Here is a 20,499-nt window from a genome sequence, read left to right on the forward strand (position 1 = left end):
GTTTGACCTTCCAATGGCGGAGGTTTCGACTATGAATATTAAGAACCAAGCCTTCGTCGCAGTAGGATTTGTAAATTCGTTCACCGGGGGTGAGTCCTGAGAGCGAGAGAGACGCAGTGTGGGCGGGTTAAGAAACTGCGAGAGGGAGGAGATATAACACTGTCTTTTTTTCTCACGGCGTCTACCGAAAACGGGGGCATTGGTTTCTTAGTACATAATCTTGATATCCTTCCAGCTTCGCTCCTTTTCACAGTTCAAATCATTTCGTGAGACACCGGAGGCCCCATCGCTCCACCCGTTGCATTGCTGTGCTCGTGTGTCGGCGGGCATCAGGCTGTCATAGGTGTGTGAGTGTGTGACGGATGCTTAGAGGAGACTGAGCAGGGTACCATCTCACACCTCACGGTAACGTGCATTTCATCCAACATTAATATTTCTAATTCGATTCGTGCGCTTGTGGCGGGTTGATACCAACTAAACCGCTCTCTGCTTGTACATATGTAATAATGTGGTGATTTCAGGTCGCTTGAATTTCTTTATAGGCTTGAAAAATCGATTCATGTTTGTCGCATATGTGTTACAAATTTGAGTGTGCTGTTGGCTAACATTTTAATAAGGCGTTTGAAACACCAGGTGGTTAAATCAAATCTTCCCGTCATTGGTAGAGCTTTAAATCGTCATTTATTTTAAAAAAATAGTTCTGATGTAGGCTATGCAAATGGTACATCTTTTCAAAACAGATGTTATTCGAGGACATGTGTAATGAATCACATTTGATATTCTGTTAACAAACCTGTCTATGTGATATCCGCGTCCGCGCGCATAGTCGCGAGGATACACTTGCATGCGCGTGTAAACGAGGATGCGCAGATTCTCACTTTCACGCGCACTCATATCGCTTAATATGTGAAGGTTTTATTGATTGTTGATTGTCACTAGTAAATATGAACGATATATATATATATATATATATATATATATATATATATATATATATATATATAGCCTATATATATACATAGAAACACTGTACCTCAGATGTAAGACATATCCGTTTGGCCAAACTAGGCCATAAAGATGATGTCAAGAGTGTTACATATCATATTCACATACCTAGATAGATAGGCTACTATTAGTCTTCATGTTTCCGTTTAGAAAAATCCAGGCAAGGAGATATATGTCTGTCTCTGTCCTTGCGGTTATCTGTTTATCCTCTGTCCTCTATCTTAAACTGCTTTATATCAGGTTAATGCATGTTATTTCCCTCTGTCCTTCCCCTCCTTCCTCTCTCAGATGGCCAGAATGAGTTTTCTCTCCTTTCTCCTCTTTTGCTTGACTTCGGTTGCCCATGGCAACAAAGGTCAGTGTCCTCCATCCTTTTGAATGTTGATATTGAGCATTGTGTTGATGATGAAGTGCGAGTGTGTTAAGATTTTCGTTGGCAGCTTTTCGGCACATACAGTCTATTGAAACCAGTCACTTGATTCATTTTGCGGCTGTAAAGTATATAAACACGTCAGTTTTTCAATGCCTCCTGAATGAATGACAACTTGTAGAAATCACAAAAGGTAGGCCGCATCTCAAGGTGACATGGAAAGAGACAACATTGAAAAAAAGTGAAGAGACATGGAATGACACTCTGGAAGATGAAAGCCAATGACAGAGATATGTAGACCAACTGGTAGGAGAGGATGCTTAGATATATATTGTAGGATCTCGGTGAGAAAGAGCGAGGGAGTGAGAGGTCGACTCTTGTCCTTGAAGAAAAGGGTGAAAGCTTATCTATTCTTGTCTCAGCTATTTTTAGAGATGTGGGAAACCAGAGATGCTGTATTTCTTAATTTACAGCTAATGCTTCTCCCGTGTGTATGATCACAGACGTGCGTAGCTCTTTCTATCTATCCTCCGTCACAGCTGTTGTCAAGAGTCGTTCAAAAAACCTTCTGGTCAGTCAGTGTGCGAAAGCGGCAAGTGTGATAAATGGAGGTAGATGCAAACCATCTCTCAGTCTGTAATCCGAGGAGTAATCCAGTGGTCTGATGCTCAGATTAATGTTATATGGCTGAGTGAGGGATGAGAGGGAGGAATGCAGGCGTGGGTGGGTGGGAGAGAGAGGGATAGGTAGAGAGATAAATGGCAAAACAACACAGACTGACTTATGAAATATGAGAGCGGGGTGGTCAGCATGCAGCCACACATGAAAAAACCTTACATGCAAGACTGGTCCATTGAGTTAGTGGTCAGCACACTGTCTAGTATAGGATAATATCAAATGACCAGTCATTTTAATCAAGCAGGGCTCAATAATAAGGATTAGTAGTGATGATTTTTACTTGCCTTGCCAAAATTTTTACTGTCACAACCAATCGCAAAATAATGAATGATTTTTATTTTTAGCAATACGTATTTGCTAAAAAAATTATGTTTTGTTTACAAAGTTCGGGAGGAGCATGTTCATTTTTTATTATTTTTTATTCATTTATATGTTTTAGTTTAAAAAAAAAAAAAAAAGATATGATATTTGTTTACTGATATATTTAATAAATATACACTACCATTCAAATGTAGGGACCAGTAAGATTTTTTGTTGAAAAAACAAATGTTCAGCTGCTCACTAAGGCTACATTTATGAACCGTAAAAACAGTAATACCGTGAAATATTTTTTACTATTTAAAAAGCGGTTTTCTATTTTAATATGTTGTAAAATGGAATTGAATCGTGTGACGGCAAATCTCCAGTCTTCACTATCACATGATTCCTTAGAGATCCTTCAATGCGTTTTTTAAGTAAATTTGATGTCAATTATGCCGCTCAATATGAAGCTTAATAGAACAGCATTTATTTGAAATGTTACAAAATGATTCGTTTGCAGTTTACAACACATACTTATGTTTTTAAGACAAGCTAGATAACATTATCTCATTGACAAATCTGTACATCACAGAAAAGCAAACATTTAAGTCAAGGCATAAAATGGAAAATTCAAAATAATGAATGTAAGATTTTCAGTAGCAATGCAGCAGCGACCAGAAAGACCCCAGGCTAGCGGGTCACCCATATTGTTGAAGATTTCTCATTTTCAGGGAGTCTGATGTAGGTTTGCATGGTTCGGTCTTTCTCTGAGTGTTCACAGAGAGCTTTCTGTCTGTATTTGAGTGATAGGTGCAATATACCTCACGGTGTGCGATCAGGCCAAACATCTCTACATCTAATTACTCTGCAAAGCAGCGATGCATATCGTTCTGTGTGTGTGTTTGTGTGCGTTTTGTGTGCGTGTCCATCACACAATTTTGGTGGATCCCCATATGGGTATGTTTATAACTTAATGTGCAAGTGTTATGCATACATACAGCTGGCCGAACCATTGCACCATCTGCCACTTATGTATTTCAGCATGACTTTTTTATTTGTTGCACATTCCTTTGAATTGGTCTGCTCGTGTGCGTCTTTGAACCTCTACTCACTCACCGTCATAACGTTATAGTCTTGTCAGAAAAAAAAACAGCCATTTGCTCTGAATCACAGTTTGTTCTTGCATCTCTCACACCTGTCCCTTGCTTTTGTGATTGTTTCAGCCAATAAACACAAGCCATGGATCGAGACGGAGTACCAAGGGATCGTCATGGAAAACGACAACACTGTCCTCCTCAACCCTCCTCTGTTCGCCCTGGATAAAGACGCACCGCTGCACTATGCAGGTAAAGATGCTGATAATGTTGCACGTTTACTTGTTATAGTCGTGCTGTGATGATTAATCCACTTAAGGTTACATTTGCAAAGGATAGTGGGCAAAAAATATCCATTGTCTGTTGTCAATAGCACAGCTCATACAGAAGTCACTTTCAAACAAAGCAGTTTTCTGTTGGTCAATGCAGGGAATCCATGTGACCAACTTGAATGTTTTGCAAAATCAGCTTTGGGAAATCTATCGCCCTCACATGAAATTCTTGACTGCATAGATTACTATTATAATGCCTGGATTTCCCTCCTGAAAATTCACAGAACAATGATGAGTTCGCACCTTTAGTCGGTAGTTATAATCTTTTATACCTTAAGTGTGAAATGGAAGCAATGGTTGTGCATAATCATATTACTAGTGTACCTTTCGATTGACAGGGTCTAGTTAGGGGTTTGGTGCAAGGGTTATTTTGAAGCTTCTTGCGGCTAGTTCAGTACTACGGTAAGTAATTACATGTTATGTTTACCCAAATTACATGAATTACACAGGGATTAAGGCTGACAGACCTCCCCCCTCCGCAGGCTGAGCTAACATTCACAGTGGCGTGTCATTTGTGATTGCACTTCCTGAACACAGACACGTATTTACTTCCAGAAGAACACTCAGCAGCTCTTTTTACATCATTTCACACATTAATGTTTTTTTCATTTGTGTAGGAATGGCGCTTTAAATTAGGATTTTGGAAACAGGTTATCACGTACAAATATAATTTATTCAAATGCAAGACTTCTTTTTCTCTTTTTTTTTAGGGGAGATCTGTGGGTTTAGGGTTCATAACGGACCGGGTGGTTCTGGTTCGGCACAGTTTGAGGCCGTGGTGTTGGACCGCTCCACTGGAGAAGGTCTGGTTCGGTCCAAAGAGCCTCTGGACTGTGAAAGCCAGAAGGAGCACAGCTTCACCATCCAGGCGTATGACTGCGGTGAAGGTCCTGACGGCACCAACAGCAAGAAATCCCATAAGTAAGAGATTTTTTTTTTCCATTTCAATTCCTGGATTTTGGCAAACTGTTGTGGTCATCCATTTTGGATTCTAAATTTCACTCTTAACCCTTTTTTTCCCCAAGGGCCACCGTGCACGTTCGTGTAAATGATGTGAACGAGTTCTCTCCTGTCTTTGTGGAGCGTCGGTATGAGGCGTCTGTGCCTGAGGGTCGTCTGTTTGATCGTATTGTGCGGGTGGAAGCCGTGGATGCCGACTGCTCCCCACAGTACAGCCAGATCTGCTTCTATGACATCATCACACCCAACGTCCCTTTCACCATTGATAACGATGGTGAGAACTACACTACAACTGCAACTGTGTTTTAGTCTGGTGTTTTAAGTTTTGATGTCTTTAATTTCAAACTAATATCTCATTCATCTCCAGGTTGATGATTAAAATTTAACATGAATAAAAGGTTTACACTGTCGCCAATATCTTCCATACAAGATTTTATCAAGGCTGTGAGACTGAAAACTGTTGGACTGAATTGAACAATTATCTTTTAAACGCATAATAAACATTTTTTTCTCTGAAGTATGTAGGTTGAAGGCTGTTTTTTACTAGCTATCAACGCAGTTTAATAAAAAGTATTTAAAGGTATGAAAAATCTGTATAATTTTCCTTTATGTCCTTTTAAACCTGTATAACTTTATTTTTTTCTCTGGGCATAAAATACAAAAGAAGATAGATTTTGTTTTAAAAAGAAATATGTCTGTATTTTTTGTCCATACAATAGACCTCTGTGGTCTGTTTAGTTGAGTTCTATAAAATATCTTCCTTTGTGTTCTGAATAATTACAGATTTTTCATTTTTGGGTGAACTATACCTTAAGTAAGCAATAAGGTACGAGAGAATAAGTAACGGCTGAAGGGCGTTGTTAGGCACGACGCGAAGCGGAGTGCCTGCAACCCCTTAAGCCGTTACTTATTCACGATACAGCACTTGCCTCGAGTACCTTATTGCTTACTTAAGGTATAGTTCAACGGTTGCCACACAATATTAAAGTAAAAAACAATGTATTAGTGCAACTTTCTTGAAGTAAAATCACTAAAAGCCTTCCTTCCGCTAGAAAAAATAGTCCCTGACCGTGAACAGCAACAACGTTCCAATGTGTAAAATGCATGAAAGCTCAAATAAAAACAACATAGAACCGCAGTGTTGCGCAGCGATCAATAGAACCGTCGGGTGAAGCGGTCATAGCCATGTTTTATCACAAATAAACAGCTCTTGACCAATCAGAATCAATGATTCGAAATAACCGTTTTATAATTCAGTATAATTATAATGTAGGTCCCCATACTAATGTTAAAATTATTGAGCAATATTAATAGTGTAATATTATTAAAGTGACAATATTACTACTTTGAGATGTGCTATTTTTATTTAAGACACATTTGATTAAAATTATTTAATTTTGATGATGGTGATAAAATTGCCTAAACCTATATATTACCTATTATTGTAATATACTGTATAATATTATAATACTTCCCATGAAGAACTTCATTTTATGCAATTGTTCCAAATAATTGTTTATCTCAAAAATGAGGTGGCAAAAAGCAGTTTTTTAGGGTAACATTCTTGTTCTCTGAACATCCCAGTTTCTGCAGTAAGAATGAGGGATAGTGACCCTTCCTGATCATTCAATGCAGATCAGAGCACCCATTGACAGACTGAGGGGGAGGCGATCAATAGCCGACATTTTGTAACATGACAAATGCTGATGAAGAAGGAATTGGCCAATGGAAAGAAAACGAAACAAGGAGGAAAGATACAAAGAGGAAGGCGCACAAGTCCCCCTTTAAGCCATGACTTTGCAGATTTTTCTGCTGTAGTGTGTGTGGCTTGGTTTCGTAATTTGGGTCAGTCTGACTCTGTACCAGACACCACTGTGTGAATATCCTTTTATTTATTGTGCCACTTCAATATTGTTATTTTACACACACTCCCTCTCTCCTCCAGTTCACTGTTGCCTTTTATGTGTCGCTGTCATATTTCATTGCTTTATTTGTTTTTGCTCTCATTTTCAGCTGCTTTTGAATTTTTTTGCTTTCTTTATCATATGCTCCCTGGCAGTAGTCAATCTGTTTTATAATTTACAATCAGTCACCAGGGCTTTCAAATATTGTAACATTCTATGTGCCTATCTAGCCATATAAATAAACCTCTCTCTATCTCTTAAAAATCAAGGGAACATAAAGAACACTGAGCCTCTGGACTCCAAACGCCAGCGTGTCCACAGTTTCTGGGTGACCGCATTTGATTGTGGGAAGAATCGAGCTCAGGCTGATGCTCAAGTCATAGTCACAGTCAAGCCTTCCTGCAAGCCAGGCTGGATCGGTAATTATCTTAAAATGTATTTAATTATAAAAATTTGGCTATGAATTCAACCCTATTGAAAATCGACAATGTTATGTTTCAACGTATGTTATTTTGTTTTATTCAATGTGTGTGTTTGAATCACAGGATGGACAAAGCGCATCGAGTATACTCCCGGTTCGGGCAGTATCCCTCTCTTTCCGAACCTGCACTTAGAGACCTGCGAGGAGACGGTTTGGAACATCCAGGCTACGGTTGAGCTTCAGACGGGTCATATTGGGAAGGGCTGTGACAGGGACAGCTACTCCGATCGATCTGTGCGCAGACTCTGTGGTACGATAAGTTTCTGATCTGGGAAAATGTTTCATTTTTCTGATAAATTGTCTACAGTTTGAATTTCATGATGGCAGACCCTTTTTGCATTAGGATTAGACATGATTAGCGGACAGAAAATTGAGGACTTTGGATTTATCCGTCGCCCAACTGTTCATCTCATTTAGAGCAGATGGGAAAATGTCCCGAATCATTCCGTTCTCCTTAGATTAGCAGCAGGATGCAAATCCCTTCAAATTAGCGTTTACTCCATAGTTCTTGCTGACACTCAAATCAAGAATATGTTGGCTTTTAACATTTTCAGGTGCTGTGAGGGGTGAAGTCGACCTCCTTCCACCTCCATCCCCTGCAACCAATTGGACCGCCGCGCTACCGACTCTACCGTCCTCTGATTCATCCCTGGTCTTCTCCTTCAATGGCTCCACCCATGTTGCTGTTGTACCTGATTCAGTTGCTTCAGCAGTATCCGGCGACCACTTCACCCTGCAGCTCTGGATGCGAAGAGGAGGTGCCAGCACTCAACCACTGGCCAATCAGGCGAGGGGAACACGTAAAGAGGAGGAGACTATTGTCTGCAGCACTGTAAAGAATGGTCAGTCTGTGCTAGCTTTGTCATCATGCCAACATTTCAGTAGTGCATAATAGTGGTAGTAAAATTCAATACTACAGAAAAAAAGAAGATTGTTGTTCTTTTATTTAAAAAAGTTTTAATGCGGTTCAAATTTTGGGGAATTTTGGAATTTTTGAAAATTGTTATAATTTTGAAAACAGTTGGGGTGCTTAATATTTTTGTGGATTTTTTTTCAAAAGATCAGAATTTATTTGAAATAGAAGTCTTTTGTAACATTATAAATGTCTTTACTGCCACTTTTGATACATATAATGCATCCTTGCTGTATTAGTATTCAAGTATTTATTTATTTGAATCCTACTGACCTCAAATGTTTGAACGGTAGTTAAACATATATCAGATGTGTTTACATTATTACCAAGATCATTTTTGACCATGAAATGTAGCACTGAAGTACCAGTAACTTTGACATCCCTGGTCATATTATGATCTCATTTCCAGATGACACATACTCTCATTACTCTTTATCGGTGCATGGCTGTCGTCTCTCTCTCTTCTATTGGCCGGATGTGTCCGCTGCAAGACCCGTCAAATTCCTTTGGAAACTGGAACAGGTAAACTAACCATGACAGCAAATCTCAGTTACTTGAATTCTGTCACAGAGATATCTTGTTTTGGATCATACAAACACACTTCTGAATGTGTACAGAGCTTAGCTGAACTTTGACTTCTGTCTCTGATAGGTGTGTGACAGTGAGTGGCATCACTTGTCCCTTAGTGTGCAGTTCCCCTCTGTCACACTATATGTGGATGGTGTGACCTTTGACCCTGCACTCATCCATGACAACGGAGCTATCCCCAACCCCGCACCACACCAACGGCTGGTCATCGGAGCATGCTGGGGTAATTTTACAGTTAGTCATATGTGTGATAAATCTTCAATTGGTGTGAAGATATCAGCAGTAGGTGGAGCAGAAATCTGTAGTACTGTTCTTTTCTGAGACTTTGTGTGTTTCGGCTATTAATAGACTCATATATTATTTAGCTAAACAGAACCGTTCTTACACACTGTGGCTCTCTTTTAGAGTGTGTGTGGTAGAAAGATGCTCAAGCTTTCAATCTCCTTCTACTCTGCTTTCTGGGTCACCTAGTCTGTGTTCATCACTTAAGATAATGTTTTGACACTGAGCTGAGGCTTTAAGTAATATTTAGCCCAATAATGACAGTTGATTTATGCCATTATTTACTCACCCTTTGAAACCATGACATTGACCAGTAATTATAAAAATTTTAAAGAATTGTGGAACTTGTTATTGTTACGCCATTTTAGTCATATAAAACCAGTTCAGAGTGACCACGGACTCCATAAAAGACAAAAAATGCCATCAAAGCAATAGAAAGTAGAAGTAGAACAGTTTTCTGAACCAATCAAAATTGAAGTCGTTATACACTGATAATTTTCACCGCCACCAAAGTTTGGATCTAACATGCATACTAATTAAACAAAAGTGGTGCATTAATGCCTAAATGGAATGTGTATGGCTTCAGAAGCTTTATAACAGCGGTATTCAAATGGTGGACAATGGTTCGTATCTGGACCCAGGCTTGGTTCAATCTGGACCGTTGGACATAATTGCACAATTTTACAGTTTCAGCAGATTAAAGTGAGCAGCCCGTCAAAATAACAGCGGAAATTAAAATAACAGCAAAATAATAGCGGTTCACACCGCTAGCACTCAGGGTGTTTTACAACTTGAGGGTGAGTAAATAATGACAGAATTTTCATTTTTGGGTGAACAATCCCTCCTTTAGACGTTTTGATTTTTTCCATACATTAATCAGCATATTAAGAGCATTTCATAATAAACAATGTTATAATTTGGAAAACTATTTAGAGATGGCGAGGACAGAGAAAAAACTTTGAAATTACTAGTTTACTTTGCTTTGTATTCATGATGAGAGTTTTGATTATTAAATGATATATGTTTGTTTTTAGTAGTAGTAGTGGTAGTGGTCCATTATTTTCTTAAAGCTGCAGTCCTGCGTTTTTCCTCTTTGTCGCCATCTCTGTTCGAAATCTGCAATTGCAGTCATTCGTTGAATTAGTTATCATTAAAGGTATAGCGGAGGATCTTTACGAATTTTAGAGAAGACCCGCCCTCTCCAATTTTTAAAAAAAATGCACATGGACAAACACAACACTCTTGCTCCCGAGAGGAAACGTCTATTACATCTTACACAATTATGTTGCAAATTCTAAACTAACTCAAAAACATTCATAAAAAAGACAACATGTCAAATGCCCTTCCGTGTTTTATTTACTTGATCGATTGAGTGACCGAGGACTCAAGACATGGTATGTACAACCCTGTATCACACGAAATACGTTCTGAGGAAACTATTTTGCAAATCGCAATTACGTTACATGGCAACATATAAGCAGTGCTATTACGTTGGTCCTTAACCTAATAGGCTATGTCTCATTGTTAATAATACGTTATTTTTATACATAGTTGCATGGAGAAGTAGCTTGTTGCATTTGTGTAATAATAAACACACAAGGTTTTAGAATATGAACACATGAACACACAAGGTTTTAGAATATTTCAGGGTGATACCATTTATCATTTGGTCAAAAGGCTACTTTAGACAAATTGAGATGTTTACCATGTCTATCCGGTGCATGACTTGTGCCAGGGATGAGCACGTACGACGGCCTTACGTAAACATATCACCAGAATGATTGACACTTAGGTGGACCAATAGTATAGACTACCCACCCGGAAAAAGAAAATCCTCCGCTATACCTTTAAGTTATCATATCAAGCAAAACCGTGCAAATTATACTTTGTTCTCAAATTGTTAATGTTAGCAACATCAGCATTGCATTATTACATACAATGTCCTTCCGATATGTGTTCTTGTTTTCGCATGGGCCGGTTGCAGTCTCTTCTTCTGTAGGCCGAAGTCCAAAAAAAGTCTTTTGCATTTTACAGTGGGTGAATCTGTTGTCACTGGTGATTGGTCGTTTGAACCTTTCTGGATATATTAAGTGCAGTGAGAAAGGCTATAAATCTCCACCTCCAACATCCTCACACACAATATAGCTTATACTAGCTGAGACTCCTTTATGAGTACAGATGTGACTTAATGACGCAAAGACATGCTCGACTCTCCTGCGGAAATCCACCAGTACCACTGCAAATAAAAACATTATTACAAGCTTACCGCTTTGAATCGAGCTAAGGCAAGCAGTTAGTTATGAACACTGGTTGGTTATGTATTTTCTCAAATGTGTATTTTGGATAAATTTTAACCCCAAAAAAGCTACGGACTGCAGCTTTAAGAGGTAAACTGTGCACCCACAGTATGTTTTCTCAGTCCCAAGCCTTCTATGAGCCATACACGCACGTAGGTGTCTAAAAATAGTAGCCTGTAAAAACAGCTGATCTTACCTTTTCATATTCATATACAGTTACTTTTTTTGGTAAATAAATTTGTAATTCTTAAAAATCACTAAAAATAAAAATAAAATTCTTAGACATCACTTCTTTTTTTCTCAAGCCCAAGATTGTTGTCTTTCATAACTATTCCTGACTATCATCATGAATAAGGACTACTATCTGCCCCGAAGGATATAGCCCTGAGCTCCGCTGTGAAAGAAATATTGAGACTGGACCTCTTGGAACTTTATTTGAAAAGAACATGTATAGTGCTTTTTTTTTCTTCCAATATAAAATAACAGAAGATAGACTGTCATTCAAAAGTGTGAGGTCAGATTTTGTTCAAAGAAATGAATACTGTTATTCAGCAAGAAAACATTAAAGTGATCAAAGTGACAATGAAGGCATTAATAATGTTACAAAAAAATTCTAATAAATTCAATTCAAATAAATGTTGTTCTTCATAATCTTTAAAAAAATCAATACTGTTTCCACAAAATATTAAGCATCACAACTGTTTTCAACATTGATGATGATAACAAGAAATCTTTAATGAGCACTAAATCAGCATATTAGAATGATTTCTGAAGGATCATGTGACACTGAAGACTGGAGTAATGATGCTGAAAATTGAGCTTTACCATCATAGGAATAAATTACATTTTAACGTATAATAAAATAGAAAACACTTTTGAACTGTAAAGCAATTAATTTTCATATCATATACATTTATATATTTTAGATATATGGTTTGAATACAGGTTATAACATTAAATATGAATTTTAATACATTAAAATAGCAAATAGTTATTTTAAAATATTTCACAATATTACTTTTTTTTACTATATTTTTGATCAAACAAATGCGGCTTTGGTGAGCATTAAAGACTTTTGAACGTTAATATAGGTTTCAAATTACATGTTAGTGAGTGAAGAATGACAGTTTTCAGACATTTTTAGATAAACTATTCCTTAAAAAATTAATGAATACAGCTTTTTATTTACTTCCATCCTTTCCCTTATTCCTCCCTATAGAGCCAGAAGAGAAATCGAAAGACATCGTGAACAACACCATGCCAGAGAGTAAAGACACAGGTGAGGTGTTCACCAGGAGAACATGCCTATGTTTGTGTGTGGATGAGGGTGTGCAAGTATGTGTTATTCATGAGCTTTCTGGGATCAGTAGAGATACTCCATTAAATGCCAGCATGTGTTTAATGTTCTCAAAAGAGCCTGTATCGATTCATATGTATATATCTTCTCATTTTGGTCCACAGGGAAGTTTGTCAGTGGTTACAAAGGGCTTTTGTCAGGAGTAACAGTGCGTCCAGGAAATGTGGAGCCACACAGTGTAGTGGAGTGCCTGTATGCCTGTCGAGAGGGCCTTGATTTCGGAGACCTTGAGACTTTGGGCTCAGGCATGAAGGTACATTCAAATTATAACTCAAAGTATGATAACTTTATATTTTTACCCATAACACAGCCCAGATTTTTTCCCAACGGCCCATTATGGCTATAAATATTGTGGTTTGTTTGTTGTCTAACTGAGATGCAAAATTGTTTTCTGTAGTAATCTGTCAGTAGAGCTTAAGTTGCATTTAACCTGTAAAATTCCTGTAACATTTAAACAAACTTGATTTTTTATTTATTTTACTTACCCTAGTTTATTTTCCTCAGGTGCACGTGAACCCTAGCCAGTCTGTACTGGTGTTAGAGGGAGACGACATTGAAAGTTTCAACCGTGCTGTTCAGCAGGTGACATACAGGAACTCTCTACGATTTGCCACCCCTGGTGTACGTCCGCTCAAACTCACCACCTCTCTGAGGTACGTGACAACCCACACGCTGAAATAGGGATCTTTCTTCAGCATTTCAAATTAACTAACAAATCTAAAGTCTTATGAATTTAAACTCAATATTATTAGTCATTTAGTCAGTTTACTGCAGTGGACAAGTAGGTTAGTTTGTGTTTAACTGCCTAAACTGAAATTAAAATACCGGGGAAAAAAGGCTTCTCCTGAAAGCGAATTAAAGAAAAGGAGATGTTACAATCAATTGCTAAGTGCAGAATGAAGAAAATCTGTAAAGATTTTGAGATATCAAGTCAAGGGCTCGCGGTGAGCAGCTGTAAATGGAAGTAAAATAATGGCAAATGTTTTTGAAACAAAAAAGCCTGTTAAATTGCACTACTATGCATTGCATTAGCCATGCTTGCATTTTAATGGTGTAATAATCCATATTCACGTTTCATATTTCACTTCCAAAATATTCAAACTGTTTACAAATACAACCTATAATATTCAACAGGCAACTATTCGCTTCCATAAATTCAGTGGTTCAAATATGACAGTAAATTCAACATTGACTGCAGGAAAAGCTGTAGATTACCGAGCATAATCTACTGTTAGTCGACCCTCACCAGGAGGGGGTGCAAAAGCATTTGTTGTTGACGAAGACCAGAGCAAAAGTTAGAGCAAGCTATTCATTCATTCATAAAAACTAATTTACATCAATTTAAGTGTATTTGTATATTTTATCATCATTATTATATAGGCTGTTTTATGTTAAATTCAGTGTCGTCACGGTTACATTTCCTGTGTAGCCTACATGCATCTTTCTCTACCATGAACGAGATTATAATGTTATTATAATGTATAATGGCCGCTGCGTTCAGATCACCGTTATGGTTGCTTTGTTTAGACTGTGTTGTGTTGATTTTATGGCATATATGTGATTAATATATATATATATATATATATATATATATATATATATATATATATATATATATATATATATATATATAGCGTATATCACTGGGAAACTGTGAAGCGTGAATACTGCCACACAGTCAAGTATCAATTAATAAACTAACATACTGATTAATTCATCAAATTAAGAACAATTAATCATATACTTTACCATTTAAAAATTTGGGGTCAGTAAGATTTGTGATAGTAAAGTCTTTAAATTTGTAAAAACAAAAAACAAATAAGATAATAATATTAAATGTTTCTTGAGCAGCAAATCAATATATTAGAATGATTTCTGAAGGATCATGTGACACTGAAGACTAGAGTAATGAATAATGATGCTAAAATTTCAGCTTTGCCATCACAGGAATAAACAACTTACAACATAAAAGTAGTACAATTTTAAAATAGAAAAATTATTTTACATTGTAATAATATTTCAAAGTATTGCTGTTTGTACCATATTTTTGATCAAACAAATGCAACGTTGGTGAGCATGAAAGACTTCCTTCAAAAAAAAAAATCCAACCCAACTCTCATGAACTTAAGGTGGTGTAGATCAATAATGTATTACTTAAAAAAGGCCAAATAAAAATATGACATTATTATAGAAGACAAATCAGCATAAAGCATTATTAAATGTGTTGGCTTTTAAAATATCATAATCATAAAGCATTCCAGCAAAATGGCACAAAATTTTTGAAACATTACTCTCAAATATCTAAATATTTGGTTTAAATCATCAGACTTCTCTTTGTCCTTCTGCAGGTGTTTCAGTGAAGAGAGCTGTCTCTCTCTCAGACAGCTTGAGGGTTACCTGGTCGTGCTCCAGCCTGACGCCCCGCAGATCTCTCTGTCTGGGGTGGGACCCCACCTGGCCCGACCAGCCGCTGAATTTGAGGGTCCTCAAGGGGTTCCCTTGTTTCCTGAGCTCCGTATCGTCTGCTCCTTGTCCCATGCTGTGAACACAGCTGCCCAGGGCATGGAAGGAGGGGGTAAGCTTTGAACATCTCACCTAAAACTGTGAACCCACAGCTTGATGGATGACCTCTATATCGGCTTTTTTATCAAAATGGATTCTTTTCATTTATTTCTGGAAAATTATTTCTACATCAGACCCTGTAATAGCCAAGAGGCTCGATTTTGATGAATAACTAAGAACAAAATATCTGCAGTCTAAGAGTGTGTTTTGGTTTTGTCTGGAGGTGGTGCAGCATAGATGGACTTTCTATTAAAGAAGTCAAGATCAGTCATCAGATATTTGCAAGTTAATATGCAATGTGAGCAAAACTAGCAATGGAATTGCTTATCTGCTTACAGGTTAACTTGTACTCATTCTGTTATCTTTAACTTTAAGCTTGTGCAATGCAGGAGACAGAACTTTGCTCTCCTCTCACTTCAGTGTTATGGTCAAAGGCTAGAGAGTTATTCAGGTCTTTTTCTGTCTCTTTTTTTCAGCACTGATGTCAGATGCTGTGGCTCACACTCTGGATGGATGTGAAGTTCAGCCCTTGGGGGAGGAGCTAAACCCAGAAAGGGAGGAGCTTTTGGTTGACATGGAGGCGTTAAGAGAGAGAGGGCTGGACATCATTAACACAACGGCCTACATTGCCATCACTGGTAATTTTTCATCATCAACTTAACAGCTTGCATTGCCATCATTTGCAATAAAGTTTGTCTTAATTTTGAACAAAATTTATAAATGTATAAGAATTAATAAAATGTTTTGCATGAATAGTGTTTTGTGCTATTGTGCTAGTTAGTGTACTTCTTCAAAATAAATGCCACTTGGTTTAATATTTTATTAAAAAATTTCAAACATTTATACATTTAAGTGTTACTTTAGTGACCGGGTACTTTTAGGACTGTTGGTGTGTTCAAGTCACGTCGTCAAGATCGCAGTCATTTCACCGTCTAGATTAACTGATATAGTATGGCTATGAGTAACACACTTCTAACCAAAATAATCTTTAATTTAGTTACATGTTGTTTTTGCTAAAATAACTTGCGAGATGTATGATATTCCATCATGTAAGCAAAGTCGACAGTGAAGTTTTTCATTTCTTTGACATGTTCTATGGGTTGCCTGTGCTTCTATTTTTGGGCTATGGTTTTCATTGACAGCTCAAATTTTGTCTTGTTTTAGCCTAGGCGTCAGGGCTGTGTTTGGACGTGGCTGTCTTTGTTATTCATTTTCTGGAAGTAGATTTTAAGAACCTTGCTGTATTTTTGTGTAATTAAGTACTCCACCATTTTACTTCGACGAAAGTTCCACGTCGTAAATACGAACTTCCCAGAAGGACATGAACCCACCATGTAAATGTAAATCATGTACAGTTTTGTTCAAAAGTTTGGGGTCAGTAAGATTTTTGTTGATGTCTTTTTAATTTAGTCTGTACAATATATCATTTTAGCATCAATATGGTGTCCGTGATAGTCACATCGCAGGATGTGTGATGTCAAGTATAGGGATGTGTGATGTCAAGTATGGGGATTAGCTGCTCCCTGGTTAGAAACTCGTTTGATTCGCCATCCTAGAATGAATGTTTATCATTTTCATGTGTTTTAAGTCCTGTCAGTTTATGCATCAAGTGCAAAAATACTGGTACTGGTTTTCTGTGTGCGCACATGGCAAATTCAGTTCTTTTTCTCTTAAGCTTGAACAGTCACGTCCACGCAACATGATGCCAAAATGCCTGTTTCGGCGAGTCTCCTCGTAAACACAGTCGGTCATGTCTTGTAAACAAATGAGTAATAAAACTGACGCGTATCATTATATCTGATCCTTGCTTTAGTCTTAAATTGACAGCAGCCTAATATACCCAAAGATGCTTGTCACCAATGGTAATCAACGAAAGAGAAAGAGAAAATCACTTTTGTAGCTTTTTTCAAAACATTATTTTAGCAGAAACACATAATGAACTGATTCTTATTTTTTTCACAGGAAACATTCTTTAATCCTTCCTTTTCTCACTTTCAGGAGCGGAGTCTATCTCTGTGTATGAGGATGTGTTGCGCTCCATTCGCTATCGCTTAGCAAAGGGCTCTGCTCGTTTTGAAAGAAGATTCCGTCTGTCGTGCTCAGAAATGAACGGCCGGTACACAAGCAACGAGCTCACGCTGGAGGTAATGAACACCACTGAACACACGCGACACCGATATGGATCCTTCAGCCTGACCTACAGCACACACTATCTTAGTACACACACTTCTTGACAAAGAACACCATCGAAAGTTCACACTCTTAATGTTGATGCATAATTAACACACAATCTCACTGTCTTTGTCTTGCTCAGGTAAACTTCCTGCATTCTCTGGACAGTCTGTACCATCCGTCTCACCTGCTGGCGTCTCAGCAGCAGTTCCTCCACCCATCCCATCACACCGGGGAACTGAGTGGACACACACTCCCCAATCCACACCGCAACTCAGGTACATGTCTGAAATATGTAAACACTAATATTTACTGATATATCTAAATAGGATTAAAATGGTTAGTAAAGTTATTAAAGGGTTATTTAAGCTCAAATGATCAATTTATAATGTTAGCAAATTGCCTTTTTTTACTGCAAGTAAAAACTATAAAACTATAAACCTCTGAAACTATATTGTAATAGTATAATAAAATCATTCATCTCACAAGACAGTTTTATTCCTCATGATATAACCCTTCAAAAAAGTATAGACTATAAAGAATTAACATAATGTCTCTCTCTCTCTCTCTCTCTCTCTCTCTCTCTCTCTCTCTCTCTCTCTCTCTCTCTCTCTCTTTCTCTCTCTCTCTTGCTCTCTCTCCTCATGTGTAAAGTTGTTCCAGGAGCTGCAACTGTCATCATCATGGTGTGTGTCGGTTTCTTGGTTGTCATGGTGATTCTTGGTGTTTTTCGCATCCGTTCCATCCACCGTCGTGGTGACGGAGCAAGAGGCGGAGGCAAAGAGGGCAGTAATCAATGGGATGATTCGGCCCTCACCATCATTGTGAACCCAATGGAGGTATGAATCCAAAAGTAGATACATGATGTACTACTGTTCAAAGGTTTGGTGTTGGTAATTTGGAAAAATACGGGGAAAAAATGTACTATTGTGAAATATAATTTAAAATAACTGTTTTCTGTTTGAAAATATTTTAAAATGTCATTTAATCCTGTGATGGAGTCTTCAGTGTTACATGATCCTTCAGAAATCATTCTAATATGCTGATTTGGTGCTCAAGAAACATCTCCTATTAATATCAATGTTGAATCAGCTGTGCTGCTTAATAGTTTTGTGGAAACTATGATTCCCCTTTCCCCAGGAATCCTTAATGAAAATGAAAAACAACAATTTATTTGAAATATAAATTTTGTTTAACATTATAAATATTTTTACTGTCTGTTTTAATTAATTGAATGCATCCTTGCTGAATTAAACAGCTATTTTATTATAAAAAAATCTCTTACTCACCCAAACTTTTTTATTACTGATATGTGTGGTATCTTACACGTCTCTCTTTGTATTCTCTCTCTTAGACATACGAGAACCGCATGGGTATTGCAACAGATATTGACGGAGAGTGTGATGATGAGGAAGAAGTAGTGGATTCGCCCGATGATACCAGTGATGACCAACGAATCATCATCAAGAAAGAGGGAAGAGACTCCGCTCCCAGACGCTACTGAGCCAATTAGCCATGCCCACATTCTAAAGCTCCTCACACTCATTTAAAATACAGGAAAATACACACACAGACGCACCATCAAAGATAATGAAAAAAGTGTCTAAAACACCTGTGACACACAATTATAGGATCTCAGCCTCTGTGAATGCAATGCTTGTCTCTGGAATGTACGCTCCCACAATGCACAAAGCATTCCCTAGTCACCACTCTCGAATCATTTATTAATGGCACAATTATGTTCTTTCACCCCACAACCTTTCCAATTGATGTGCTCACAACACTGTATTAAACATAAGGAAAACACTAATTTTCAATTCATATCAACTAATTGACTCAGAATGTTTCAAATTACAGCATTTTGTAACTAATCTAATGTCTTAAGTACAAAACGACTTCAGAAGCTGTGTTTCTTCTGCACAATCTGTCTCTTGATACATTCCTTGAACAAATTCACATGTACAGATATAGAGGACTAGTCAGTAAAGGTGTTTCGTAATAGTGATAGACTGCAGCTAGGTATGCAAGTGCTTTCTTTTAAGCATCACAATACACACGCACGCACAAATGTTTTTTGCACCTCTTCTCACAACCTCACGAAAAACACAGTACAGTGCAATGCCCTCTGCTGTATCAGAATGTTAGCTCAACCTGGGCAGTTTTGATTGTACTTAAATGTGTGTAAATACAAATGACTACTACTATTATTATCATTTTTTTGTTGTTTCATTATTTGCGTTCATTTTCAGTCTGCACTTTCAGATAGGCTAGGCTAGGACTTTTTTTCTAATATCTCTACTGGTAATATACAGTGACAATGAAAATAATAGTATTAGTAATAAGAGCGGTAATGATTGGCTTGATGAATGTCTATTTATTTGTGTGTTCAATTGTGTAATTTTAAAACTTGTTAATATCTGATTCACAGTGAAACAGAAAGGCATATTATTGTAATGCCTAAACACCCCCACTCTGCCATCATCCTCCCGCTCTCTTTTTCCCCCCGACCTTTCTCTATCCTTACGCTCTTTAGATACTGCCACTGCTATTTTGGGTTTCTGAATGTACAACTGTGCCAACCCTTCCTCATACCAGCTCGCACTTCCCTCTCTTTTCCCGTGACTATTTCTCTGTCTGTGTTAGTGTACAGTGGAAACCTGTCAGTAAATAAAGGCCTGTTGTTTTTGCAGTGTGATATTAAGAATGGATAAATTTGCATTAAGCTATATTATTTCAATGGTTACCATTGGGACAATTAACTATACTTATAGACACAATGACATGGATTATATGGATTGATTGTTAATGATAACCGTCTGAAGAAATAACCTGTTCAAAAAAATTCATAATAAAAACACACGGATGACGTTAGAATGTGGTCTTTGTTTTTTTTTTTGTTTTTGTTTTTTTATAGCGTTGGTCTTGAAAAGGGATAGTTGAATACAAAAGTCAGAATGGCATAAATAGTAAATATACAACAAGAAATTGCACACGTTAGCAAGTGCTTCTAAAAATGGTTTTGTTGATTTTATAGGGAGGGAGGGAAGTGGTAAGGAATCTATGTTTATTTATGTTGCCAATATTATAATGCTATTAATCAAATAAAACAAAACACGACCATAAGGTTGTTCCATACACTCTATTTTAGCTTTCCTGATTACTTTCAAAAAAGGTAACAGCCACAACAAATAATAATAATTAAAA

At 37.4% G+C, this 20,499-nt stretch overlaps 1 protein-coding gene across 2 annotated transcripts; it reads left to right on the top strand.

Annotated features, from left to right (window-relative positions):
* The first annotated feature begins 87 nt into the window (after nt 1–87).
* Nucleotides 88–20,169, top strand: clstn3 (calsyntenin 3). 2 transcript variants are annotated; one of them, XM_039679915.2, is made up of 19 exons: nt 88–405; nt 1,294–1,360; nt 3,577–3,699; nt 4,490–4,700; nt 4,805–5,013; nt 6,913–7,062; nt 7,189–7,374; nt 7,679–7,966; nt 8,447–8,559; nt 8,689–8,848; nt 12,424–12,483; nt 12,666–12,814; nt 13,066–13,214; nt 14,910–15,136; nt 15,600–15,761; nt 17,122–17,267; nt 17,438–17,573; nt 17,950–18,134; nt 18,650–20,169. In XM_039679915.2, exons 2-19 carry the CDS (start codon nt 1,294–1,296, stop codon nt 18,797–18,799), a joined length of 2,871 nt encoding a protein of 956 aa, XP_039535849.1. In that variant the 5' UTR covers nt 88–405; the 3' UTR covers nt 18,800–20,169. The 2 variants fall into 2 exon arrangements, with proteins under 2 accessions (XP_039535849.1, XP_039535850.1); XM_039679916.2 differs by having other exon boundaries at nt 88–343.
* The last annotated feature ends 330 nt before the right edge of the window (nt 20,170–20,499 follow it).

The sequence above is a fragment of the Pimephales promelas genome, chromosome 12 (assembly GCF_988280905.1).
Source record: "Pimephales promelas chromosome 12, fPimPro1.hap1.1, whole genome shotgun sequence".
Taxonomy (NCBI): Eukaryota; Metazoa; Chordata; class Actinopteri; order Cypriniformes; family Leuciscidae; genus Pimephales; species Pimephales promelas.